We start from the raw sequence: 25,235 nt of genomic DNA, 5'->3' as shown, positions 1-25,235 counted from the left end.
TGGTAAGAGGCAGAAGGTGTTCTCATCCTTCTGGTGGGAACAGTTCCTTTTTGAATCATTAAAATCAACAAGTAGTTGCTATTAATTACATAAAGGTAAGCATGAAAGTTATTGTTTTGGATTTTGTTCAAGTTGTCATATTCACGTTTATTATATTATGCACATAATTTATATTAACAGCTCTTCCTTGAGTTGATGTAAAGGGTTTCGATGAGTATGTGGCTTCCGTTACCAAAACAACCAAAGCCAGGGCCTCATTGTTTACTTCATCAAGTTAGTGTTTAGCAGAATTTCACATTTTCGAAAAATTGAGAATAAATTGAAAATCAACATGAACAAGAAACTTTCTCCAGAAGATGCGTTCTATGAAAATTTAACGTTAGGTTTGATCAAAACCCTATGTGAGCCTTGCCAGCAAGCATATTCCATACAATCTTATTTATCTTAACTCTTTTCTTTTAAAGCAAATGTGCCGCGAGTCTGTAATGTGAATTTGGAGCGCCGTCAGCCGCTTAATCTATGTCAGGTAGTCAACTGGGAGCAGCGACATTGCGTTTATCTTCCAGAGGACATGAAGAAGTTCTATTTGTCCACCGATGGCTTCGTACTCAACTGGAGCTATCAATATGCGCGTGAGTAGCTTCTTTATACATCAGAGAAGTTAGTACTAACTCATTTTGCCAGCTAGCGATATTCGTCGTGTGGGTTATATACACTTTCCCCACCTGCTGCAGGTAACGCTTTTGCGTGAGAACATCGAGAACACGCACTCGGTGAGCAACTCGACATCTTCGACCAGCACGGCGGCCACTTCAAGTACCGCACCCAAGGATAAGAGCGACAATGCACCGCCCATCATAATGCCAAAGACGAAAATCTTTGAGATCAACAACATCAATGAGGTGGCCAAGGTGAGCTTCCCACTTTCCCAGTATTAATTATGAATCATTCGTAATGTCTCATTATCTAGGTCTGCATGTTTTACGAGTCAACAAACTCGAACAATCCGAGATTTTATTTACTGGAGCTGAACACGCTGAGCTGGCAGTTTTTGGCCGAAACATTTAGCGAATATTTGCGCATGGCCATTGCACATTTGGGTCTGCCTTATTGGGAGCTGTGCTTTTCCAGCTTCGGCCTGCCCTCGTGGACAGAGCAACTTTTCTTGCTGCTCGCACCGCATCTACTCGAGAAACACGAGCTGCGGCGTGGACGCATTATAAATCCCGCTTGCGAGCATCCGTACAACATTATTGATCCGAATATCTTTCGGGGCAAGCCAAAGGGATTGGCAAAGACGTTGGCAAACAGTAACAAGCCACATAAGTGAGGGAAGTGTTGGAATTCAGGTAGAAAAAACAAATGAAATGGATTTTATTTTGTTAACAAATGCACAACACGTCGTCTCCATTGTACTAGAGACGATATTAAATAAGAAATTTAAAAATTATATGAATAGATGCATGACAATTGAGTTAGTTGACGCTCATTAGTTAATAAAAGTCCGCACTCTTATCTTCCAAATCTGCCAGCATTTTATCCCTGATTTGTGGTCGTGGATCCTCCTTAATTTCGGTGGGTACAGCACCCACCTGGCCCAACATAAATTCCAGCTCCTCCACCGTTAATTTCTCGCCACGCAGCTCGAGCGGACCAATAAACTGCTTGCGCAGCGCTCCCTCGTAGTAGATGAATATGGTGGGGCAGGTTCTTCTCTGGAAAGTTTGGTATGCACGTCGTTGCCACGGAGCGCATGAATTTCGTTTGTGGGTAGCGCACGGCAAGGTTTTGCATATGATGATGGATGAGGGGCACAAAGTGGAACACCATTGGCATACAGATGCAGCACCGCCCAGATGCCTTCGCCCGCCTTTGTCACCTCATTGACATATTCCTGGCCGGAGATCTCTCGCACACTGCCAAATCTCGCCTTCTCCGCTGTGGCGCGCATCTCAGCTATGCGACGTTGCCGATACTGCTCTAGCACAGCTTCATCCTCGGAATCTTCAAGTTCGTCCAGTTCATCCAGTGACATGTCATCGATCTTCTTATCGCGTTGTCCCTCCTGGGGTGGCAGATCTGTGCGTCGCTGGATGGCATCATCCATTAACGCTTGGATCTGATCTTCTGTGATCTCGGCCTCCTTTTGTTTCGGTCCAATGATTCCCTTTGCGCGCAGCACATCATTCCACTCAGTATCTTCATTGGGATCCTACAACAATGAAAAGCATTTGCTTCAATTTTCATTCAACATTTGCTGCACCCACATTTTCATTGTTGGGGAGCTTCGAGTTTTGACCAAATATGGAATTGCCGTTTATGCATTGCCATTTGATATTGACATAAATAAAACTAAGAACACGTGCGAGCCGCTTACCTGCATTTTTATGAGTTTATTCTATTTAGGGCAGCACTACTAAAAATTATTATTAAATACTTGGAAGTACTCCTCTTTAAATAAATATCTTGTAAACTAAAAATAATATGCAAGTGACTAATCTTCAACAACGTGCCGGAGTGTGACCGTAAACTACATTTCCAAAATACACTTTTTTAATATTGGGTATATTTTTCATTTTTCTACATATTTTGGTATATTTATTAAGGTGAAATCAAAAACAGTGCCCACCACAGCAGAATATATAAAACAAGAGCGCCAAATTATGAAATTGTACGAGTTTTCAATATGGGTGTATTTTTATTATTTAGCACATGATTTATTTATACAATAAGCATTTGTTTATCTAAGCATTTACTTAACATTTTAATTAATTTGATTTTGGGCCATTTGTTATATTATAATAATTATTAAAATTGATAATACTTATGAGCTCAACAATTTTCTCGTTATATCCAGACGCATCAATCTTGTTGCCTAGATAAATAACATAAAGCATAAACTTTTCAAACTCGGTTTCTTCAAATACTAAACGCTTATAACGCGGATGAATAAATTCTTGATTTTGGTCCAAGACAAATGATTTTGAGTGCAGGATCCTGAAACAAAAGAAAATAGTAATAATAAAAATCAAAATTTATTAGATGTGCAATTGCAACTCACTTGCAAAATCGTAAAACAATCACTAGAATACTGTCAATTGTATTTCGAAACTTTGCGCTTTGTCGGTTCAGCAGAGAGATGAAAACAATTTGTTTTACATATTCCACGTGACGTTGATATAATTCCTCGACAGTTTCCACTTTGCGGAGTTTATCGTTAAAGGTCCGCCAAGTGCCCTGCAGTGCATTCGTCTCCAGATGATTTTGCAATGTGAGTACAAAATGCGACAACTTGCGACGAACCAATTGCAAGTGACGATATTGTGGTGCCATGTGAATAGCCTTGCCGTGGAGCTTGGACAACTCCTGGAGATGTTGATAGGTACGCTCAAGCATAAAGCTGACATGACGCAGCTTCAGCAAATACGAGAAGATATGTGTATACTTTTGCATAGTCTCTACGCTTATGACCAAATTGAGTGGCCAATCAGCTTTGCAATCCAAAGTGAATATGGACATCACATCTATATTCATCAGATCAAAAGATTCCGGAATGTTTGAGCATATCAAAGTGAGATTCTCAACGAATACAGCTGCCGCACCTGTAGCTTCAGTTGCACTTCGGCCAAGAGCATTCTTCAAAATCATATCAAGTGTGCCCTTTTGGCATAAACTTCGCGGTTCCATGCCCGCCTCAATGCGTTCCAAAATGCCGCCAACCAGCGCTGTGCCAAACTCCCCATCCAGCAAGAAGAAATAGTTTCGCAGCTGGCAAAAATGCTCATACACATTGAGGTCATCGAAGATGCGCAGCACTTCGTTGCGTAGCAGCGACAAATGGGTATCCAATGGCAACAATATCGACTGCTCCACATATCGCTTAATTAAAAAAGGATTATGCTCTTTGGGCAATTGAAAGCGCCAAGATTGACTTGAAAGCTCGTTATGATGAAGCTGGAAAACTGGTTTACTCCAGTTAAAAGCTTTCCTTGTCATTTCCGGGTTCTTCGGCAACTTTTTCGGCGTCATCTCGTACATTTTTGAATCGTCATCTTGACGCTCCTCAACATCCTTACATTCGACTGCTGCATTGACATTGTTGTTGGCCGCATCAATCGTTTCTTTTGGTATACATAGCTCAATCTCGATATCCGATGTGGTTGACATAGGCGTTGCTGTGTCTAAAGTTGGCTCCACAAACAGCTTGTGAGGCTCCAATGGCAAGTGCAATTTAATATTACTCTCCGAGTCATTTTCTACATGCACCACGGTTTTATTCTCTTTAAGAGTTACGCCATTTAAAGTGTCAAAGTGCTGATGATGCAGCATTCGCTGCCGATTGCGCTGCAATTCGCTTAAGTTTTCAACATTCATATTGACATCTGTGGGCAGCTGAGCCGTCAATTCCGTGCAGTTGAGCACTCTCAGGCGATTGCTTTCAGCATCTGTTAAAACCTTCTTTTTAGTTGTCTCATCTGCAGGTACTTGAGCCGTCACATCTGTGCAGTTAAGCACTCGCAATCGATTGCTTTCCGCATCCGTCAGCCCTTGAGTGGCTGTGTTCTGACGCAGCTCCACTTGCGTCTGGCTTTCCAGAAACTGGCCCGAGGATATATTGCGCTGACGATTCCGATCGATTTCCGTGACCAACGCATTATAATTCTGCACATCTGCTGGCTCGAGATTCATGGGTAACTGAGAGACTTCTTTATCCTCGAAATCTTTCTTTTCTGCAGCTGGTTCTTGACAATTCGGATTTTCTTTTGTGAATAGCACATTAGAGTTCTGCTCATCTGCTGGTCCCGTTTCTACTTTTTCTTGCGATTCTGTTGCCTCGAGTTCTTCCTTTGAATCCTCCTCTATAGCAAGATCTTCAGCAGTTTTGGCTTCCGAGGAAAGTTCCTCACAGCAGGAAACGAAGCTACGTCCACTGCTAGAACTTCCATCCGGACTGACTTCAACAGCATTGAGCGGAGACGGCTGTAAAATTTGTTGCAAAGCTGCAATTTGCTTCTCCAACGCCAGTTTTTCACGTTGCAGCCGCACTTCATTCTGCTGCTCACATTTCTCGCGAAGCATGAGCTCCGCAACAATCTCCTGGCGTCGTTGCTCTAAACGCGACTCTTCCTCCTCCTTTCGCTCATTGTTCAACTCCGCATAACGACGTTGTTTGCCCTCGTTCGCTTTTGACAGCAACTCTCGCTGATTCTCCTCCCAGTCCGCAATACGCTCTTGGGTGCAGCTCCACATGCGATTGCCAAAACGATGGCTATGTAGAGTGCGCTCCTCGAGCATGCTTTGCATGCTAAATGGCGTGATGCTGTCTAGAAAGCATTTGTAGTGGAACTTTAACTTGTTTTGCATATTTGTCAATTGCTCTTCCGTCAAACACACGGACAAGTTGGGAGGTTTCCATCTGAAAAGTGCATTCTGTGAAAAGACAATTACATTATGATTTAGCTGATTTTCTGCATATTCTGTTAACTCACCTGAGCATTGTAGCGTTTTAGTAGTCGACTATACTTGCCACACTGGACAATGGCCTGCTCATTGCCAGCAAGAAATCCGGGAACCATATTTCTATTCACTTGGAAACCCTTATCGAAGAACTCTTTGCTCTGCTCGTCCAAGCCTTTTGTGGAGCTAATAAATAGCTCGTTGAATGGCTCATCGAGTTCACCCTCATAGAGCCAACGCTGCAACTGACGATAGTATGTCTCACAGATCAATCTCAGCAGGTACATTAATATTTGCAGGTACTGTATGTTGACGCAGGCATCAATCTCGGACCAAACTACGCTCAACAGGCTGGCACCAGTTGCACCATTCGCAATATTTGCTAGGAAATTAAGTATAATTTATATGCAACTCAAATTCAAACAAACATATCGTTCATATTCACGACTTACCAGAGGGTTCGTTCTGAAACATTTGATCAATTTGTTGCAACAATCGCATGGTGGGAGTGGCACTATGGAGCAGTTCGGATAAATTCTTGGCTGGCTGCGAGAGCAAAAACGTTCGACTATTCGACATAAGAGCAATAATTGCATGGCGCATTGTCTGTAAAAAATAATTTGTATCTTAATTACATCATTCAGATTCTTACTAAAAGGTCCACTTTTGATTTATTATTTTAGTTTTTCACTCTTTAGAGCATAGACTGTACAATTTGCGCTGGCTTACCCGGTTCATGGGACGCTCTATCTGTTCGTAATCCAGGTCCCACTGGGTCCGAAAGCAGAGTCGCAGATAGGCACGACCAGCATCCAAAAAGGGCTGTGCATAGTCAGCCAATACATTCGGGAGCAGAGTTTTCACTGTTCTATGCGGACGCAGAAAAAAATAACCATCGGGTGTCAACAAAAATGTTTCCGATTGCAGTCCAACTAAGGTTAAACAAGGATCAGCATTTAAAGAATCAAATTAAAGGTACAAGAAAGCTTAAGCTCACCTGAAACCTTTTTTAAGTGATCGATCAAGAGGGGCAGCTCAATAAAATACACTTTAGTACTTCGATCCCGATGCCAATTGATTTCGTTACACAGACTCAAATCCGAGAAAAAATGTTTCTCAGGGCGTCGATTAATTTGCTTGATTTTCTTCTTAATTGTTTCCTTGGGCTTAGCCGGAAGTGGCAACTTATATCGCAATGGAGTCGAAAGTGTCTTAGATTCCTTGAAGCGCGCGACGCTTTCACGCCAAGCAGAACAGTAAGGATTTTGTTCCAGGCAATTCTCGATAGGTTTTCCTGCTGACCGTAGCGTAAAATACGAGTTGCTGCCATTCTCGATTAGCAGACGAGGCGTACGGTATTTGGTGCTGCGGGGAATGGATCGAAATACCGTAGGCTGAAAGCAGAGCGACTGATATAACTCTTGACCCCCGCTGTGAAATGTCCTTTTCAAGCGCAATGGCTCCGGTAGCAAGACTTGCGATTCAAACGTATTTCTGCCAGCCCGTTCCAATCGTAGGAGCAGCAGTTGAGCTCTTCTTCTTCCGCCATTTGTCTCAAAGGATATGTTTTGCAGGCAATGGGTAATGTCGGTTATCAGTTCAGCATCGAAATAACCACTCTGGTCATTCAAAAGCTTGCTGCACTGCGGCAATTCATCCAGTTTGTCACAAAAATAACTTTTTGCGTTCCCGCGCAGCAAAGCTTCGTAGATTTGTGTGCGACGCCTGGAAACTTCAGCTGTTGCAGGCAGCAGAAGATTTGCATCTGGTTCTTGGCTTTCAGCGCGTTCATCTTGCAACTGCAATTCAGCTAACTTACTGATTAGTTTGAAGATGCTGTGGTTGCAAACAAACGATGCAGCCATTCAAACTAATTATAGTATGTGTGTGTGTAGGTTTATCCTAATCCCTACACTTAGTGGATGCAATAAATAAACTTCCTAACAACAATGTGACCACAGTCGTATTACGCAAATTCACCATTTTACGGGGCAAAAATATACCAAGATAAGAACTAAGCGCGAACGATTTGAATTTATTTGAATATTGAATTTTCCCTCACATATTAATTACCTCTGAAAAAAAACAAACAAATTATTTGCTTAACTATGACAATAATGGAAGACTTGTCGATTTGATATAACGATTAGGGCTACAAGGGAATGCATTACCAGGGCTTACACAAAAATGTAATAAGATATTTAAAACAACGGTTTTGTTCCAGGACTGCACAACACCAAATCAGCTGTTGCGTGCTTACACTGGAAACATAACCGAAACCATTAATGAGTTTGTTCATACTTCATGAATATACATAAAATTACTTTTATTATTAAAATAGTTTTCGAACATTTAATACTTGTATACAAACAACTTGTTATTTGACTTTAGCCTCTTCAGCACTTATGTATGCTTTCTTTCTGTTGATCGTTGAATTTCTGAGCTGAAGACACAGACTTAATATTCAAAATTCTGATAAATTATTGAATTAAAAACCAATGTGTTAATTTATAGTCAGCATTCTTTAATGGTTTACTCTCGGTGAATTTCTTTTAATTTCATAAAAATGATATTCAGAACACTGCTATAAAGGCAATTTTTCAAAATGTTTGAATTATACGAACTGGTATCAGCTTAATTTTATTATGATTTCAATTAACTTACGACTACATACGATCAGGGTTAAATAGAACTTCTCGCTTTTTTTTTTTTTTGTTTTTTCTTTTTTTTGCATAGTGATGTGCTGATTCAAGTGTGCTATATATGATACATTAAACGTTCTTTTGAGATTGACTGCATATAATAATAAGCTAGGTATATAGTATATCGGCGCAATTAGATATATATATTAGAGCATGCTAAAGGATTATACATTAAAGTTAATTGTTAATTTTTTCTTGTTTTGTTTAGGTAAATAGCTGTATATAACTGAGATTTAATCAAACATCGAAATCAAAATCAAATATGAGTAAAAAGACTTGAATGACATGTTAACATTTCGGCAAAATGAGCGCCAGCGCAAAACGGCATAGTGCACACACAGATCAGCCGATCTAGCAAATAGTAGACTATATATGTATTAGGTAAAGAGCATTTGGAAAGGCGTCGATTGAATGTGAGACGCTTTTGTTTCGACGCCAAATGAAAGTTGTTGCTTAACTCGCCGTTGAGAACTTGTTGCATGGTTGTATAATCGACGTTTTGCGAGCAGGCACCGTTTCTGGAGTTGGGATCGCCTCACCGGTGGTTACCTTATTGGCAAACACCTGTTTCACGCCGCCACCTTTCTGTTTGGCCATTTGATAGTCGCCAGAATCAAAGAATTTTTGCTAAAGACATATTTGATTAAAGCATTTCATCAAATTGCATTCAATTCAAAAGCACTACTTACGCCCTTTTGCAATCGTTTTTGAAGGAATGCAGAATGTCCACCAGGCACACGCATACCAGTTGGATATTTCGACTTGAGCTTCTCCTCCTCGATCTTTTCCAAATCTCGTGGGTTAGTCTGATCGCCAGTTGGCTCGTTCTCCTGTGGCGTTGTTGCTGGACTGTTTTCCTCAGTGGAACTCATGATGGCCTAAGACACAATAATTAATAGACAAGAACAGAAAATCGCCAATTGGAAGATGTAGAACGATAACAGCAGTTTTTTTAATACGATAAAAACCGGCCATATAAAGCTGCATTTCGTCAACCTCACACACATGCACACACACGTACGTATAGCGTCCGTGTGAGTACACACACAGATGCAGAAATACTTGCGCCAACTTGCACACATACAGACATGCATGTACACATAGTGTGAACGCGTAAATATAATCGTATTAATTTGATGTGCAAATATTGTGACCATATTTATTACTTACACAAATTATAGCACTATGCACACACAATATCTATGTACATTTAATTATATTTACGACGAATATGTGAAAATATATATGCTCAAAATTGATCTCACTCACCTTTGTTTAGCCTTCTTTGATGCGTCAAAAAAAATGAAATGACAAGTAACTGTTGTTTTCCTTCTTTTAGTGCAATTAAGAACACATGTACGACGTTTGCGTTTTTCCCAATAGTGTGTGTAGCAAATTAACCACAATTGGCGTTATGCAATTTTGAGTAGACGGCGACTAACGAACAGTACTTTTTAGACGGGTGGTGCGTTTAATACAAAAATCTTTGTTGTGTATGGCGCTTTTAATTTTCTTTTACGCTTTTCAATCCAACTTTTTGAGACGCTCCGAAAGATTTCAATCAGTGTGACCACAAATCTTATACCGAAATATGCTAATCTTGCGATTATAATTATACCATAACATGCGGGAGCGTAGGAAAAGGCGCCATTATTTGAATACTAAATTATAAATGTGTTCAACCTTTTTAAGAGAGAAGATTAATATAAAAATTTCGAATTTTAAATTGCAAAAAGCATGAATAAAATTACATTTTGTAACCAATTTCGCATTCACTTCGCAGTATTAAAATACCGTTAATATCTCGCTCAAGGAGCAAATGAACTACTTGTAGCCCTGGTTACAGTTTCTTCCTTTGATAAACATTAAACGTGCTTGGTCCTTGGCTAGAATTGGTAACAATAATGAACAATTTTTAATAAATTTTTTTCTAAATTTGGAAATTATTATAAATAACTAAATAAACATATTGATAAGCAAAATAATTCAAAGTTATCGATAGAGCTATCGATGTCGTTATCACAACGACGAGAAGCAAGGAATACCGCTACTGTGAGAGCCGCTGGTTAATTTACCAGCCCAAATTGCTTATTTTCAATTATTTTTTTGTTATTTCAATTGAAACAAAAGGTTCTGCATTAGTATTAAAGATATCTGCCTAATTACTGTTACAACGTCAAGTACAACGAAAACAATAACGAAAACGACCAAATGATGAGCTCCAAGGATAAATCCAAGTTCAAAATGTTTCTAAAGACAACAAAACCCGCAGGTAACAAACAACAAAAAAAATAACCAAGTCAAGCAAGTATAATGGAAATGTTTATTATTGCTATTGTTTCAAAACAGGGGCAGCGGGAGAGCGCACCTTGCGACCAGAATTCGAGATTGAACTGCGACCAGAGCAACCAATAGCGCAACGTTGCAAAATGCTCAAAGAACTGGGCGATCAGCATTTGCACAACATCAACTTGGACGAGGTGAGTAAGAGAGGCAGTGAAAGGGGGACAATCAAATGTAAACAAAACATTTTGCAGACATCGATTACCAAGCTGTGGCATTTGACCAATGATCTGATTGTGCCCAATAAACCGGCGGAAACGCGACAAATTGCCTTGAGCTTCTACAAGCGCCTCATACACACACAATACAAGAGCCTTACGCTGATGCGAGAAAAGTTCTTTCTGGTCATACAGAATCACGAAGCCCGCGAGGATCTGCGGCATCTGCTCAAGCTACTGATCACGCTCACCGAGAACGGCAAAGACATCACCAACTTCGAGGAGAAGGTAACGCAGATGATGCTGAGCTACTTTTAATGCAATAATAATTCACAATTTGAATTGTAGATTGGCAAATTCATGCTGCATTGGATGCCCGATGTGAAAGAGGCCCATCAGCTGTCCCCCTATCTGGACATGCTGATCAATCTGATCAAATTCAATGCAGCACATCTAGACAAAGACATTCTTGTGGGAATTGTAGAGTAAGTGATTGATTATCATTTAAAAGTCATTTACTAAACGGCCTATTGCAGGAATGCCTGCAAATTGAGCTACACTGAGCCGGACGATGACATTGGGCTTCAGTGCTTGACCATTCTGGAGTTGGTAATTGGCTACACTATCTTTCCCAGCGAGACGCTGCATCAATGCATTGTCACCTTGTGCTGGACTGTGAACCATGTGCGATACTGTCATGCATCCTATAAGGTAAGTTGGCTTATTAATTGCATTTATTCTGCTGTGTCATGCATAGTAGCAGCTGATTAGATCCTTGGGCATGCAGCGCATGCAATCGAAACCAAATTGTGCAATCTTATGGCTCGTTGCACGCGTTCCATACTCCAACGCATCGCGCAACGACAGCTTGATCTCCTGCAGTGCATAGATGAAGGCGCCCACAAACGTGTCGTGCTCGCCGATAGTGTCCTCAATCTTTTGTGGCTTCTGTCCGCCCACCTTGAAGTATCTATCGTCGGCCATCAAGCAACTGGCGCCTTCCTCGTAGTTCTCATAGATAATTGTTGGTTGTTTGAGCACTGGAGGCACGCAATCAGGGTCCAGCTGCGGCTCATCTGGATTGGGACTGGGTGTAATCTTTGGTTGTTTAGCCAGCCAACGCTTGTGCATCACCAGCAGACGTTCTCGCACTGCCCAAACAGCTTCACGTCCATTCATATAACCATAGAGCTTCAAAAAGCCATGGTGCACGATCACATAGTCTGCCATGTTGGCGAGCAGCAGTCCAAGTGGACGCTTATTGGCCAAATTCACCGAGACTATGATGTTTGCATCCTCGTTGCGTGCATTGTAATCGCGCACCGCTTGCATCATGCGGAGAGTCTCGCGTGGATTGCGCGCCTCAAAGTGTATCCATGAGTATTTCCGATAGTCGACGGCACCAACGAATTGCTGAAAGGTCAGCTCATGCTTGCGCTTTGAGTACTCCACGGTGGTGCGTGTCTCCTGGCCACGCACCACAACAATACTCTGATGCGGAGGATCGTGAGCGGTGCGCGGACAGCTCGAGATATCGATGCCCATGGCATGAAAGCTGGACAACAGATGCTCGAAGGCGCCAATGCTGCTCAACTGGCCAAGGAATTCGCATTCTGTGCCCAGACGTCGCAGCACACAACATGTGTTGGCTGCATGGCCACCAAGACGCCAGAATCCTTCTTCGGTGCGTTGCGTTACGCCTGGCGAGGGATGATCATCGCAGACCGTAATCATGTCCAGCGTGCAGCGACCCACGATGAGCACACGCCGTGGCATGGGCGGTTCAGCTGGTGGCTCTTTGGGGGGCAGGCGACGCACCTTCTTTATCGTTATGAACTCTTTAATAATTTGCTTTTTCATGGCCTAAACTGTTTAAAAATGTTTGTATAAAAATGAATACTAACTTGATTTGGTTTTCTGTTGTTTTACAGATCATGAAGAACCTGTTGGGCACTCAGCTAGGATTTGATTCCATGAAACTGATGTGCTGCATACTCAACGATCGCTTGCAATACAGCGATGGACAGTTGCTGCGTGGCGCCGTCTTTCATCTCAACATCAACATCTTTGGCTCGAACATGATCTTCCAAGTGTCGCCCATGAATTATGCGACCAATGTGCTTAAAGGTTTCCTCAACGTAAGTCTTTGCTAAGGATTATAGATTCGACTTTGCTTTGGTAATTCAATTTATTATTTAGGCTTTGGAGAGTCGCCAGGTGATCGTAACATACGAGGTGATTCTCAGCGTGCGCATGGTGATCACCAAGCACAAGCTGTCCGAGATCATTTGGGATCTCATCTGTGATATAATGTCGGCCATCGTAGATAACATTGAGTATTACGGTATGTAAATGTACTCACACTCTTGCTGTTAACATTTTATCAATATTTTATATGATCTAAATACCTTATTTAGGGATTATTTTTCAACTACGCAAATAAATTAATTATAATTTAATGATCTAAGTCAACAACAAAGCAAGAAATGTATCCCTAATTAACTTCAATTCCCTTCTCAGAACGCTCTGGTGTTAACAACGATAGCTTGGCGCATCTGCAGAAGAACTTCCACGAGAACATCGACTGCATTGAGAAGCTGCTGCAGGACGAACGTGCGCCCATTCTTGGCAATGTGGATCGTATCTATGACCTCATCGAACGCGTTGCCGAGCGTCGCTCGGAGGCCTCGGTGCTGGGTTTGATCGAGTATCGCACACGTCGTGTGACTGCCACACGACCCGAATGGCTGCAGACTCTGACGCAATTTGTGCGGCGATATTATCGCATGTCCAATGTGAATGTGCGCATCAAGACCATTGAGTCGCTGGTGCAGATCATGAACCAGAATCGCTCCGGCTACGAAGAGGAAATACTCGATCGAGTCGTTGTCACGCAGCTGGCGCAAATTCATCAGGAGCCGAGTGCCCAAGTGCGTATGGCTGTGGCGCGTGCATTGTGCAACTTTGCGGTGCATTGCGACACCAAGCGTTGCATGGAACTACTCGACATACTGGAGACCCTCATCAATCGACCCTTCGAGCACATGCGACAGGTTGCGTCTGAGGGTTTGGCCTCGGAGTTGGGCAACAGTGTCATTGTGAAGAGCGAGACGGAGATTGGAGACATTGTGGCCGCAGTCAGCGGTTTAATTGAGGTGTTTGTGGTCAAGCTGCATCGTCTGCCAGCTGCTCATGCCATCAAGATATTCAATATACTCATGGATCACTTGGAACTGCACTACGATCGACCCAAGGTCTTTGAGCAAGCGAGCATAGTGCGCTTGAAGGTAAGTGAAGTGAAGTTGTTACAATAATTGTCACCTAATTCGATTGTTATTGTAGATCTTCAACTGGATGCTGAAGGCGCGAGCCAATTCCTCCTATCACATTGGCTATCCGGAGGGTAATAGCGACGTGGTTAAGTTCAGTCATTATCTGGGCATCGATTCCGCCTTGCCCCCACAAACACAAACCACAACCATTTCCATACGTCGCGCCTGCAAATTGATTGTGCGCTGTCTTGAACAGGACACGGACTATCAGGTCTTTCAGCTGGTCATCAAGGAACTGCCCAAGGTGCTGCAGAACAAGGCATTGATACAGGGCAACGACATAGAAGAGCTGGCCAAGACTTTGTTCAAAATCAACTCGAGCAGCACCAATAAGTTTAAGCGACCCACCGACGAGTTTGACGCTCTTGTTCTTCAGGCAATCGCCTCGCTGGTCATCTACTACGAGTGCATGCAGTCGACGCATCACAACAAGATCATCGCCGCTCTCAAGTCACGCATCCTCACGGGCACCTACTCGGCCAGTGTCTGCATCAATACGCTCACCATTCTGATGCTCGAGATGCCCGACGCTTTGATGCGCACCCTGCCCGATGTCCTACTCCAGATGAGCCGCATGTCCGACACCAACACAGTGGCAATACCCGTTCTGGAGTTCCTATCACGTAAGTAATGGATATTTGAATTGAACATTAATAACTTGTGGTCGCGAAATACGTGTAAGCTTCAGGCAGGAGCAAAGTTTACTAACCCTATTAGAAGCATGTGTATATCCACTAACACATTTAATGATATCCTTTCGAATCTTAGCGTCTATAGCTGACAACACTTAAAAGTTGATGCCAAGATTTTCTACTTTAAAGTACAGTTCGAGTTTATTTGAATTTTCAATAGAACGCCTCTCACAATGTACCTTACAGACCTAGACAAAAATGCTTGTGATATTTAATGCTCATTAGATAATTCATTTGATTGACTAAAGCCATATTCTTGATATACATTGATATATCTCTTATACTGCGATCGCATACTTAATCATTTCTTTTCCCACCTCCAGTGCTGATCCATCTGTCGAATCATCTCTTCTCCAACTTCACCCCAAAGCAGAATATGTACGTGTTTGCTTTGTCGTTGACTTACACCAAACCGCATCGTTATGATCATTACACCGTGTCTTTGGCGCATCACGTCATCGCCGGCTGGTTTCTCAAGTGCAAGCTGGAGCAGCGTCGCAACTTTGTGGGCTACATCAAATCGGTAAGTTGCAGTTTAGCAGTCAATGTTTTCTCTTACTTAACAAATTTTTATTTGCCTTCAACAGTCGATGCAATCGAATGCACAAATGTTGTACAATGATATTGTGAACATCAACTCACTCAACGTGAATGAGGATTCATCGAATCGCAAGCGCAGCACCAGCTTAACAGAGCGTGGCAGCCGAAACAGTGCAGCGACCAGAAATGACTCTGAGATGCGTCCCCTGATGAACAACAGTTTGCGCACCTTTCACGCTGAGCTCGCCGAGACTTGCTTCGATTTTCTGGAGCGTCACACTTTCTCGCCATGTCCCGCGTTGCCTAAGCGGTGAGTAAATAGATCTAATTAACAGTATTTTAAATAAGTAGAATATTTTTATTGAAAATATTTACATAATGTACTAAAAATATTTACACATTTTAACAAAGTAATGCTAATAAGACAAATAATTAGCACAATTTAAGAATATGACTTGTAATGCGAATATATATATTCGGAAATTCGTTATTTATGTAGTGACATCTTCCCTACTTAATGAAGTGGAAATTATGTAGGTTAGGCTCTTCTTATTTAACTCAACTCTTTTGATATGAAGTTTTAATAACCGAAACAGTTGAGATTAGCTTAGACCAGAGAGCAGGAAGCCTTAAGAGGTAGACTTAAAGAGAGGAAAAGCTTAGATCAATAGCGGTCCGTAGCTGGACCGGTAACAGTCTCGTCAAATAATTTTAACATGTTCAAACATTTTACCTATTGTTTAAATATTTCTGAATATATCTAGTAAATCGTCTACTCTTAATATTTAAAAACCTATTATTAATTCATCTAATAATGCTATTAATCAACTACAATTTCCTTAGCTTGCCGGCAATTGATTATCTGCTGAAGGATGGCGTCTCGCAGACGTGGTTGGTGGGTCACAATCTAATCACCATCACCACCTCGGGCTGTCCCTCGGGTCCCACCCGCAATGGACTCTGCGAGCGTTGCACGCAGCTGGGCAAAGCGCCCAGCATCAGTCTCAACTCAAAGAACCTTAACGATGGAGCGGGGCAACCAACGCTGTCGCCGGAGCAGGAGCGACGCTACACGAAGCTGAGTCTGCAGCACAGCAGCGGCAACGAGAGCGCGGGCAGCACAGAGCAAACATCATCGTCATCGGCCTCCAATTCGGGTGCGCATCCGCATCGACAGATCTCGAACAGCTCAACAGCATCGCTGGACACGTACTCGCGACGTGGCTCTAATCCAGAGGCCAGCAATCTGGTCGAGGGTTCACACACTGGTAGCAACACGTCGCTGCTGGGCAACTCGATGTCGTTGTCCACAGCCAGCATGGGTCCTGGAGGTGGCTCAATTCAAGGCTCCTTTGTGCAGCAGCCAGTGTGTGTGCGTTCCTGCACTGGCTGGGCGGAGATTTACATAAGGCGGCCGACGGGCAACATTTCGTGGATCACACGCATACAGAATCCCATAACGAGCGATTGCTTTGGCCAGGATCTGCCGTTCAATAGCATGGTATCCATGTTTCTGCCCACGTCGCATGGCGGCGTCTTTGGGCCCGACAATCTGATGCAGCCGCAGCAGGAGCAGCTGTTGCAGCAACAACAGCAGGAGCAGCAGCAGTTGCAGCTACAAAAGGAGCAACAGGAGCAGCTACAGAAGGAGCAACAGCAGCAGCAGGCAGCCCGCCAAGAGCCAACAGAGGAGCTGGATCAGATCACGCCAACTGCGAGCGAGATGCGCAAACGCATGATGGCTAAGGCGCGTGCACTGCAACGCCAGGAGGAGATCCACCACTCGGTGAGCATTGCCAGCAACAGCGGCATCGGCGGCACAGCTGCCATCGATATACCCATGGCTCGCATGGCGGGCAAACGGGGCAAGGATGCGGCGCTGAGCGGTTCAGTGAGTGATGGCGAGGCAGATGACGATGTGTTGGCCTTTGGCGATTCACAGAGTCGTGCTCGCAATCCTGTGCGACGCGTCAACTCCAGTCCCGAGATGAGTTCCAGTTGGCGCCAAGCAATCTTGGCAGCCAAACCGGCGCCCTTATCCAGTATGGGTGGCGTGCTGGAGCCAGAGATGGTGCTGCATGAGCAGGAGCCACAACTGCCCGCCACGGGAGCCAAGAAGAAGAACGTGCAGTACAGCACCAAAGATATGCGCGTCAGCTGTGAGGCAATACCCGAAGAGATTGCTGGCTCCACTCCACCCCAGGCACAAGGCTTGCAACCAGCTGCCGCAGCTGGAGCGGGCACTTTGCCACCCAAGCAGCACTCGGCAGATGATGTGAGCAGCCAGGTGGCACAGGTGCAGACCTCCGCCTCGGCATCCTCGCTCAAGCTGGGCAAGCCACCGCTCTCACCTGGCCAAGTGGCGACGCCAGCGGCCGCTGCGCCGGCTGCAGTAAGCGCTGCCAAGCAGACGCTTGCTCCCGTGGCCGCTAAGTTGACGAGCTATGTCAATGCCTCGCTGGGATTGGCCAAATCCAACAGCAGTGGCGGCAACAACGATGGCGATTACAATAATGGAGGCGGAGATATGATGCGTGGCCGATCGAAAACCATTTCCGTGGTGCGTGAGGTGAACAATGGGAAAGCGCGTCCACCGGCGCCGGCTGTCAGCAGCTTTCGGAGCTTTGGCGCGACCAAACCACCGATAAGCGCCAAGCTGTGCATGAATCCCAGTTTTGTGTTCCTGCAACTCTACAGCACCGGGCAGCTGGAAGTCACCGAGACGCCGCTGAAGGTGGGACCCGAGCAATCCAGCGCATTGTCGCTGCTCGATCTTGTGCCGCCTTTCGAGACGCACAAGATCGGTGTGCTCTATGTGGGTCCCAATCAGTGCAACAACGAGGTGGAAATCTTGCGCAACTCTCACGGCAGCACACGCTATGTGGACTTTTTGCGCAGCATTGGCACCTTGGTTAGCCTCAAGGATGCCGAGGCGAACAATCTGTTTATTGGTCTGGACAAGAGTGGAGCCGATGGCAAGTTTGCCTACATCTGGAAGGATGATATACTGCAGGTGAAGTGAAAGTTCATTCAATCTCTAAGAATTCACTTTAATTGTTTTTCTTGCATTGCTTTTGCAGGTCACCTTCCATGTGGCCACGTTGATGCCCACGAATCTGCAGGATGATCCCAATTGCAACGAAAAGAAGAAGCACATTGGCAACGATTTCGTCAAAATCATTTACAACGAGAGCGGCGAGGAGTACAATCTGACCACCATATCGGTAAGATGTTCACTTCTCAAATGCTTCGATGGCATTTAAATATATTCCTTTCATTTGCAGGGCCACTTTAACTACGCCTGCGTCATTGTTGAGCCGCTGGAGCTCAACTCCAATCGGGTTTATGTGAAAGCGCGTTCCGAGATCTCCAAATTTGTCTGCCATCCAGAGCCTCGCATCGTTTCCGATCGCAGTGCGCCTTTGCTCGCCCGCCAGATGGCACTTCATGCCAATGTAAGTCTTAAATTTGATTAACAAATGTCACTCCAAAACTCATTCTCAATCTCTTCTTGCAGCTTGCCTCATTGGTCTATCAGAGCGTGCAGAAGAAAAATCCATACGCCTCGAACTGGTTGGAAAGGTTGCGCAAATTGAAGCGCTTGCGATCTCAGGTGAGGATTGACAGCAAATGTATACAATTCTTCTATTACTGACTTCCCTATTTTCCAGCTAATTGAACAACAAGTCAAGCAGCAACAAAGCAAACAGCAGCAAAGCGGCAACACTTCCAGCGGCGGCGGCATCGCTTCCTCCTCGGACATTGACGATCAGCGTGCAGACTTTACCAAATTCACATAGATTCTAGTTATTATTATACATAGTTGCTACAGACACCAGACACTCGACACATCAGATCTAGACACTGACTTGTACATTTTCGGAAAATTTATAAGCTACGAGTTGCAGGGTGGATATATCGAACCCATCTACAATACAACAACAATACATACTATTATACATATAATTTATAGCTGCATTATGTAGATAATTCTATTATATTATTGGCTTTCATGTTTCGTAAAGCTTTATGATCATATATTAGCAAATTTAACGCGTTGCATTAAATTTTGAGCACAGATTTGAGGAATCCTAAGAGCAAATTGATTTACGTATATATACGGAGGACAAATTAACTTTGATGCTTAATAATCTGCTTATAACATTATTGAGATGCAGAAGATCTTTAAAACTTTGCCATTTCATATCAACAAAACAGATTTTCTGAATTTATGATCTTTGATGGCTTTTGTTAAATTTTCTGACTCTTTTGAAAGGTTCTTCCAAAATTTTATTTCGTAACAACATTTGGCATTTACAAATAATTAAAAAACAAAAATTGGCAAAACTTTTAATTGTTAAATTACTAGACGCATTCTTTCTTCTCGATTTTTATATATGAAAACCCTATACGCTAGTTGAATATGTCAAATACCGATACATATAGCTTCATTTTGTTGATTCTCTTGCAAATTCTATTTTTTCATATTGTTATCTCTTTAAAATCTTTAAGATATTGCACAAGCAAATGTTTAGATATGATCCATTTGTAGTTGAAATATTAGAAATCTCAATTGGAATGCTTAGATCACAACTTAAAAACTGTTCTGTGTAGTTTCCCATACTTCAATTATTTTGTTCAAAGCTTTTTCTACACAGTAGTTAATTTTATGTTCGATAGTTTAAACTTGGTCTTTTTGAATCTGAGCAATGTGATCGTAGCCATAGTCGCTGATCTTGTGTCCCGCTACACGATTGGCAAAGTCAACAGCATCAGGGAGATTTTTCTGGCTTACATACGTGGCATAGATGAAGCCAGCCATGAAGCTGTCGCCAGCTCCCAGCGTGTCCACAACTGAATCCGGCTCATGGGCGGGCACATCGCTATAGTTATGGAAAGAGTCGACACAGCTTGCGCCTTCCTTGCCCCAGGGACAAATAATGTTGACGCTGCTGGGTGTTAAGGCGCTGACCAAGTGCGAGCAGGCCGAGCATGCCGTCTCCCAGCCCTGACGACTGGCCAAATCTTTGGAGAAGACAACGTAATCACACGACAGACAGAGCTCCAGATTCTTCTCATATAATGTTTCAAAATCCAACGAGATCTTGATATTAGTGTCATGAAGCGCATTGTGCTGCCGCACAGTTTCGATCATCTTGATGGTTTCCTTGGGATGACGTGCCTCAAAGTGCACCCAGCCATATTTATTCAGATCGATCTTCCGAAAGTCTTCCCACGTCACATACGGATAGTTTTTGTTGCAGTGCACAATGGTGCGCGATCCCGTGTCTTGCGCAATGATCACCGATGAGAAGGGCGGATCCTTCTCCGACATGGGACAGTGTTGGACACCAATTTGACGTCGCTGCAAATCATCGAGCAGTACACGAAATCCATCCGATTTACTCAGTACGCCAAAGAAATCGACCTTGAGCCCGAGTAATCGGAGCACAGTGCAGACATTGGAGGCATTCCCGCCCCGCTGCCAATTGCCATTGAGGCAGCGTTCATCGGTGTCCTCCTTGGGGAAGCTGGCGCTAATGGTGACAAAGTCGATAACTGTGCAGCCGACACACAACACTGGCTTCATTGCGGAGGCCATCGCTAATCACTTTGCTGTCTTGCTGCTGATTAAACGCAATCGAAATGTTTGTAGCTGATAGATTTCAATTGAATTTAAAATGTATGCACAATCTAATCAAGATTGCACACACACAAACACATACAATCCAGAGAGCAAGTGGAGACGTCTCGATTAATTGTTGTTTTCTATCGCCAACCGCGGCTTAAATTATATGCATACCACAGATTTTTATATTGTACACTAATTGATGGAGGTATACTTATGGCCATTCTTACCATTTATATTTTGTTGTAGCTATTTATCAAAACAAGGAACTAACATGTTTATGTTATGTTTTATTATCAATTCATCTATTCCAAATGACGGTTATGCCAAACAACATAGATAATAACTGGTCACACTGTTGGTGCTGATAAGTATTCTAGTGTTGTCTAATTATGCACAACTATTTATCGCTGCAGCCGTTGGCAGCTTTTAATTTTGGTATATTTTGAGTTTCAGCTAGTAGGAGGTCGTTAACAAAACTTACCAGGGCTACATCAACAATAAATAAAACAATAAAACATTTATTACATTTTTAGATAAGATAGTACCTCAATAGTAATGCAAGTTTTTCTTCTTGAGTTTTAAACTTACGCTACTGAAAATACATTTGTGACTTCACTATTTTGATTACTCTTACGGTCATGCGCAATGCGTCACCTTGTCGCTTTCATTTACCATGCCACCAGCTGTATGGAACGCCTGTCGATCAGTTAACCGCTAGTCACCCGCGCGCGCGGAGTTCGTTCTTTGGTTGTGCGTTGTTGCGGACGTTGTTTTGCTCGCTTTTCGAACTGAAATCGGTTAAAAAGTGCATCGATCAAAGTTTTCTTTATATTTTTTATTCACAAATTTACGGAGTGTGTCGTAGTGAAGGTGCCCAGGTGATAAATGAAATCAAAAAATCTAAAATCCCAACAACACGCCGGTTGTTAAGGTGAACAAAGATACTGCTGCTTTAGCTTAACTTAAGCAGTCGATGCATGCGTCGCGTTTCGGTATTTGAGAAAAGGCAACCGGCAAAGTGATGACAAATTTGAGCACAGTTTCATCTACATAATTACAAAACATACATACATATATGTACATACAGTGTATGTAAATACATAAGTGAATGTGTATGCCAAATAAATACAAACATATGTTAAATGCAGACATACGCATGTTGTATGTAATCATTTCGATAAATATGTAAGTCCAATAAGCAAAACTTCCAACTTGAATTAAAACTGAAATGTTTAATTGCCAAAATGCGAAATGGTGTGTGTAGATAAATTATACATAAATTCACACATATGCATGCATATATCTATGTATATACAACATTAAGTTTATAATATAAACGAATAAAAAATGCGAAGCGAGGAGTGGGGAATGGATGATGAGCGTGCTTCTTCTTCTGTTGCGTTGTCACTGAAAAAAGAGCGCAAGCGGGAGAGCAGCAGCAACAGCAGCAGTTTTGGAGTATAAGTTTGTGTGTAGAGAGCTATGGGGAGAGAGAGAACGCGCGCTCGACTGTCAGCTGGTTGTCAAGTTGCGCAAGTAGCCATGCAAAATTGTAAATATGTATGTGTGCGAGTACGCATATGTATGTGTGCGTAGAACGCAAAATTTTGAAAAATACCTATGTACACGCTTATATACTATGTGCGAAACGTAGCTACGTATGTGTGTGTTTATTAAGTATTATAAGTAAAGTGCTATTTGCGACTTTATTTTACATCTACGCCGTTCAGAGTCAACAAAGCTCCAATGCTAATCAAGTACATTATATAGTACTTACGTGTGTGTGCGATGTGTTGTGTATGTGTGCACATTAAATTCAAAGAGCGATTCCTGCCTGGGCTTTATGTGCGTGTTACAAAGTTTAGTTTGCTCATTGATCAGTCTCGAAATTGACCATGACTCTCTGCTGCTTCAGTGTCGCCAGCAAAATGTTAATTCAAAGCACAAACAAACATGAAAAGAATGCAAAATAAACTAATATCATAACAATATTATAGCGCAACAATGGATATCACAGTCGTGCCAAAAAGTTTAACTACGAACCACTTTATTGATATTATTACTTTTATTGATTACAATGTAATCGTTAAGGATTATAAAAAAAAAACCAAAATATTCTTTGGTTTTTTTTTTTAGCAAGTTTTATATTAAACATTTATAAATTACGCTATATATTTTTTATATTTCTTATAGTTAGCTGTAATATGTGCAATCTATAATATAATAACTAACCATATTTGAATTATTAAATAGTATTTTCTAGATACGATATTAAATCGATGAAAAAGTGCAAGATAATACCTATAGATATTTATATGTAAATATTAAAGCGTTATATGTAAAGATCAGTTTTGGTGAATTTTAGTCAAGTGTATGATATTTATTATAGCTGACTGTAAAGTGTTTTAGTCGTTTAAACAGTGCGACAATAGTTATCAAGTTTTATGCAAAACTAAGGTATTTTCTTTTATCAGTGAGTTGGCGATAAAAAGCTGCTACAGATGCTCGAATTAGTTTTGTATTATTTGCCCTGATTACAGGGTATCTGTAGTATCAACATGATCCAGTCCAGTCAACTAACTATGATTTCGTATTTTCGTATTTTGAGCAGTTGACAAAAATAGCATATTGCCTAGACAAGTGCATTTTTGTCTATGATTCCCCTTTGTATACTATAGAGTTTGTTGCGCTGAAATCTTATCACGCAGTTAACTGTTGTTTTTAAACTTAGTTGGAAACCGTTGTTTCAGATAACAACCACTGTATGACTCTTTGTGCTCACTCTTGTCCCTGTCATGCCACACTCCATCACTCGTTTTTGCCTTCTATCATTGCCTCGTCTCTTGCTCCCTTTCTTCCACCTCCAAAAACTCTTATCGACAGTTTTGCAACTGCGTTGCGAGTGAAACCCCGAACGCTATTCCCGAGGGTCTTAAAATACCCAAGCGATCCTTTTAAAATAACGGAAACTGATCCAGAAGCCGCCTCAACTGCTATCAACTCTCTTTCTATCTCTCTCACACTCTCTTTCTCTTTCTCCATCTGCAATTTATCTTTATGCTTGTTGTAGTGCTTTATCAAATGGGTTTCGCTTCTAACTCCACAGTAGACACATTAAAAAGCAGTAAATGACTTTATATTGTCTGGAAATTATGACTATGCAAAGTTTAACGTCTTCCAGTTACACATTAAAAATTTGCAAAGCAAATATAAAAAATAATACGTTTAATAGAATACAAGATTAACAAAATCAACATTAAAGTAAGTTTGTTTAATTGTTACTCGTATCAAACTATCTTTAATTAGTATACCTCTGTAATCTTACATGGAATGACAAAAACATTCGTACACAATTTACAAAGTACATTTGCTTTCCTATATATAGAATATAGTATTTATCAAACTATTGACTCTAGAGCTTCGCAGTTTGCTCACTCACATTGATTGTGCACTTTGATACCACGTACTTATTAAATATGGCCAAGGAATGGGTATAATTATCTTGATAGTCAAAGGAAGATTTACCATGAAAAATATTTTATTTAGTATACTTCTCTTTGCGTTTCTATTGATAATAATCTTAGTCAGAGTTTGCCATTAATTAATTTCAGTTATTATTCATTTATGAATCATTTAGTATTCAACAATTTCTAAGAACGATAGATATTAAGTGAGGGAAATTACGAATAATAAAGGTATTACTAGTTTTACTGTTGCTCAATTAATAACCATTTGCATAGTGTATCGATGTCAAACCTGTTACTAAAGATCGTATTTTACATGGAATTAAAGTTCAGCTTAACATCCACTTTTTTATTTATTGTAAAATGTTTTAAAGCGCAGTTTATAATAATATTGATTAAAACCTTGAATTCATTTATTATAATTTATACTATAAATTGGAAGTAATTTAAAATTATGGAACATTATTATCTTTTTTGCACAAAAATAATATATTTCAGATTATTTTTCTCTTACTATTTTGTATCATAACAATATTAGAGGCTTTAAGATCTTTTTATTACTTTGATTTTTGCTGAAAAATATGATTCCTATTCAATTTTTTTGATCTTAGGTGTTTTTATTTTTATTTTTTATTTGTTATGTATTTAAACTAGTACAGAATTAATCTCATTTTAGGGGAAATCTCATTCAGGCTAAAACTCATATCATAAGAATATAAATCTTAAGTGTATTCTTAAAATAAAAAACAATGAAAATCATAATTGTTGGTTTCAGTTTAACACAATTATAGCATATGGGTAATTCCATGACGGAATTTGTCCCGTGCGAGACTCTTTACATTGAATGTAACATAAATTGAAACAATTTTAAAAATAAAAAAAGTTTATTTTTATAGCTCTAGATAAGTTTTGTTT

The 25,235-nt window shown here is 41.6% G+C and overlaps 7 protein-coding genes across 12 annotated transcripts in view; 3 read left to right on the top strand and 4 right to left on the bottom strand.

Annotated features, from left to right (window-relative positions):
* The first annotated feature begins 289 nt into the window (after nucleotides 1–289).
* On the top strand, nucleotides 290–1,362 carry LOC117570564 (tubulin polyglutamylase complex subunit 2). Of its 2 annotated transcripts, XM_034252294.2 has the most exons (4): nucleotides 290–401; nucleotides 465–632; nucleotides 685–911; nucleotides 971–1,362. In XM_034252294.2, the coding sequence occupies exons 1-4, from the start codon at nucleotides 332–334 to the stop codon at nucleotides 1,328–1,330; spliced, it is 825 nt and encodes a 274-aa protein (XP_034108185.1). In that variant the 5' UTR covers nucleotides 290–331; the 3' UTR covers nucleotides 1,331–1,362. The 2 variants fall into 2 exon arrangements, with proteins under 2 accessions (XP_034108185.1, XP_051860633.1); XM_052004673.1 differs by lacking the exon at nucleotides 290–401 and having other exon boundaries at nucleotides 487–632; nucleotides 689–911.
* LOC117570565 (viral IAP-associated factor homolog) lies at nucleotides 1,345–2,525 on the bottom strand. Its single transcript, XM_034252295.2, is given in 4 exon segments — nucleotides 1,345–1,703; nucleotides 1,705–1,809; nucleotides 1,811–2,212; nucleotides 2,378–2,525. Coding segments are annotated over 4 exon segments (723 nt in total). The 5' UTR covers nucleotides 2,384–2,525; the 3' UTR covers nucleotides 1,345–1,493.
* Nucleotides 2,526–2,680: 155 nt separating this feature from the next.
* LOC117568580 (gamma-tubulin complex component 6) lies at nucleotides 2,681–7,573 on the bottom strand. The gene is made up of 6 exons (XM_034249311.2): nucleotides 6,455–7,573; nucleotides 6,187–6,389; nucleotides 5,910–6,063; nucleotides 5,490–5,839; nucleotides 3,062–5,430; nucleotides 2,681–2,997 (listed from the first exon to the last, which is right to left on the bottom strand). Exons 1-6 carry the CDS (start codon nucleotides 7,320–7,322, stop codon nucleotides 2,769–2,771), a joined length of 4,173 nt encoding a protein of 1,390 aa, XP_034105202.1. The 5' UTR covers nucleotides 7,323–7,573; the 3' UTR covers nucleotides 2,681–2,768.
* Nucleotides 7,574–8,065: 492 nt separating this feature from the next.
* Nucleotides 8,066–9,733, bottom strand: LOC117568583 (cAMP-regulated phosphoprotein 19). 2 transcript variants are annotated; one of them, XM_034249316.2, is made up of 3 exons: nucleotides 9,429–9,733; nucleotides 8,849–9,037; nucleotides 8,066–8,786 (listed from the first exon to the last, which is right to left on the bottom strand). In XM_034249316.2, the coding sequence occupies exons 2-3, from the start codon at nucleotides 9,029–9,031 to the stop codon at nucleotides 8,613–8,615; spliced, it is 357 nt and encodes a 118-aa protein (XP_034105207.1). In that variant the 5' UTR covers nucleotides 9,032–9,037; nucleotides 9,429–9,733; the 3' UTR covers nucleotides 8,066–8,612. The 2 variants fall into 2 exon arrangements, with proteins under 2 accessions (XP_034105207.1, XP_034105208.1); XM_034249317.2 differs by lacking the exon at nucleotides 9,429–9,733 and adding an exon at nucleotides 9,330–9,407.
* Nucleotides 9,734–10,203: 470 nt separating this feature from the next.
* Nucleotides 10,204–19,272, top strand: LOC117568578 (tuberin). The gene is made up of 16 exons (XM_034249307.2): nucleotides 10,204–10,431; nucleotides 10,509–10,639; nucleotides 10,697–10,948; nucleotides 11,009–11,145; nucleotides 11,197–11,371; nucleotides 12,592–12,798; nucleotides 12,860–13,004; nucleotides 13,181–13,947; nucleotides 14,003–14,615; nucleotides 15,008–15,207; nucleotides 15,272–15,534; nucleotides 16,068–18,237; nucleotides 18,305–18,448; nucleotides 18,509–18,679; nucleotides 18,742–18,837; nucleotides 18,896–19,272. The coding sequence occupies exons 1-16, from the start codon at nucleotides 10,371–10,373 to the stop codon at nucleotides 19,022–19,024; spliced, it is 5,661 nt and encodes a 1,886-aa protein (XP_034105198.1). The 5' UTR covers nucleotides 10,204–10,370; the 3' UTR covers nucleotides 19,025–19,272.
* Nucleotides 19,273–19,364: 92 nt separating this feature from the next.
* LOC117568581 (ketohexokinase) lies at nucleotides 19,365–21,211 on the bottom strand. 3 transcript variants are annotated; one of them, XM_034249314.2, is made up of 2 exons: nucleotides 21,084–21,211; nucleotides 19,365–20,848 (listed from the first exon to the last, which is right to left on the bottom strand). In XM_034249314.2, exon 2 carries the CDS (start codon nucleotides 20,824–20,826, stop codon nucleotides 19,906–19,908), a length of 921 nt encoding a protein of 306 aa, XP_034105205.1. In that variant the 5' UTR covers nucleotides 20,827–20,848; nucleotides 21,084–21,211; the 3' UTR covers nucleotides 19,365–19,905. The 3 variants fall into 3 exon arrangements, with proteins under 3 accessions (XP_034105205.1, XP_034105204.1, XP_051860161.1); XM_034249313.2 differs by having other exon boundaries at nucleotides 19,365–20,851; nucleotides 21,084–21,210; XM_052004201.1 differs by lacking the exon at nucleotides 21,084–21,211 and adding an exon at nucleotides 20,951–21,034 and having other exon boundaries at nucleotides 19,365–20,851.
* Nucleotides 21,212–21,561: 350 nt separating this feature from the next.
* LOC117568579 (pleckstrin homology domain-containing family G member 5) overlaps nucleotides 21,562–25,235 on the top strand; it is a 32,340-nt gene continuing 28,666 nt past the window's right edge. For both annotated transcript variants that reach the window (XM_052004198.1, XM_052004197.1), the window contains exon 1: nucleotides 21,562–22,041. The gene's annotated coding sequence lies outside the window, so the exon portion shown is untranslated. The remainder of the gene's footprint in view (nucleotides 22,042–25,235) is intronic.

The sequence above is a fragment of the Drosophila albomicans genome, chromosome 3 (assembly GCF_009650485.2).
Source record: "Drosophila albomicans strain 15112-1751.03 chromosome 3, ASM965048v2, whole genome shotgun sequence".
NCBI lineage: Eukaryota > Metazoa > Arthropoda > Insecta > Diptera > Drosophilidae > Drosophila > Drosophila albomicans.
This window is presented reverse-complemented; position numbering and strand designations above follow the sequence as displayed.

Bases quoted from the DNA above. Each gene is read 5' to 3' on its own strand.
- LOC117570564 (XM_034252294.2), top strand. From the start codon at position 332: ATGAACAAGAAACTTTCTCCAGAAGATGCGTTCTATGAAAATTTAACG. The intron at 633-684 runs GTGAGTAGCTTC...TCATTTTGCCAG, and splicing joins CTGGAGCTATCAATATGCGC to CTAGCGATATTCGTCGTGTG. The intron at 912-970 runs GTGAGCTTCCCA...CTCATTATCTAG, and splicing joins ACATCAATGAGGTGGCCAAG to GTCTGCATGTTTTACGAGTC.
- LOC117568580 (XM_034249311.2), bottom strand. From the start codon at position 7,322: ATGGCTGCATCGTTTGTTTGCAACCACAGCATCTTCAAACTAATCAGT. The intron at 5,840-5,909 runs GTAAGTCGTGAA...TTAATTTCCTAG, and splicing joins GTTTCAGAACGAACCCTCTG to CAAATATTGCGAATGGTGCA. The intron at 5,431-5,489 runs GTGAGTTAACAG...GTCTTTTCACAG, and splicing joins TAAAACGCTACAATGCTCAG to AATGCACTTTTCAGATGGAA.
- LOC117568583 (XM_034249316.2), bottom strand. From the start codon at position 9,031: ATGAGTTCCACTGAGGAAAACAGTCCAGCAACAACGCCACAGGAGAAC. The intron at 8,787-8,848 runs GTAAGTAGTGCT...ATATGTCTTTAG, and splicing joins AAAAACGATTGCAAAAGGGC to CAAAAATTCTTTGATTCTGG.
- LOC117568578 (XM_034249307.2), top strand. From the start codon at position 10,371: ATGATGAGCTCCAAGGATAAATCCAAGTTCAAAATGTTTCTAAAGACA. The intron at 12,799-12,859 runs GTAAGTCTTTGC...TTTATTATTTAG, and splicing joins TGCTTAAAGGTTTCCTCAAC to GCTTTGGAGAGTCGCCAGGT. The intron at 13,005-13,180 runs GTATGTAAATGT...TTCCCTTCTCAG, and splicing joins AGATAACATTGAGTATTACG to AACGCTCTGGTGTTAACAAC.
- LOC117568581 (XM_034249314.2), bottom strand. From the start codon at position 20,826: ATGGCCTCCGCAATGAAGCCAGTGTTGTGTGTCGGCTGCACAGTTATC.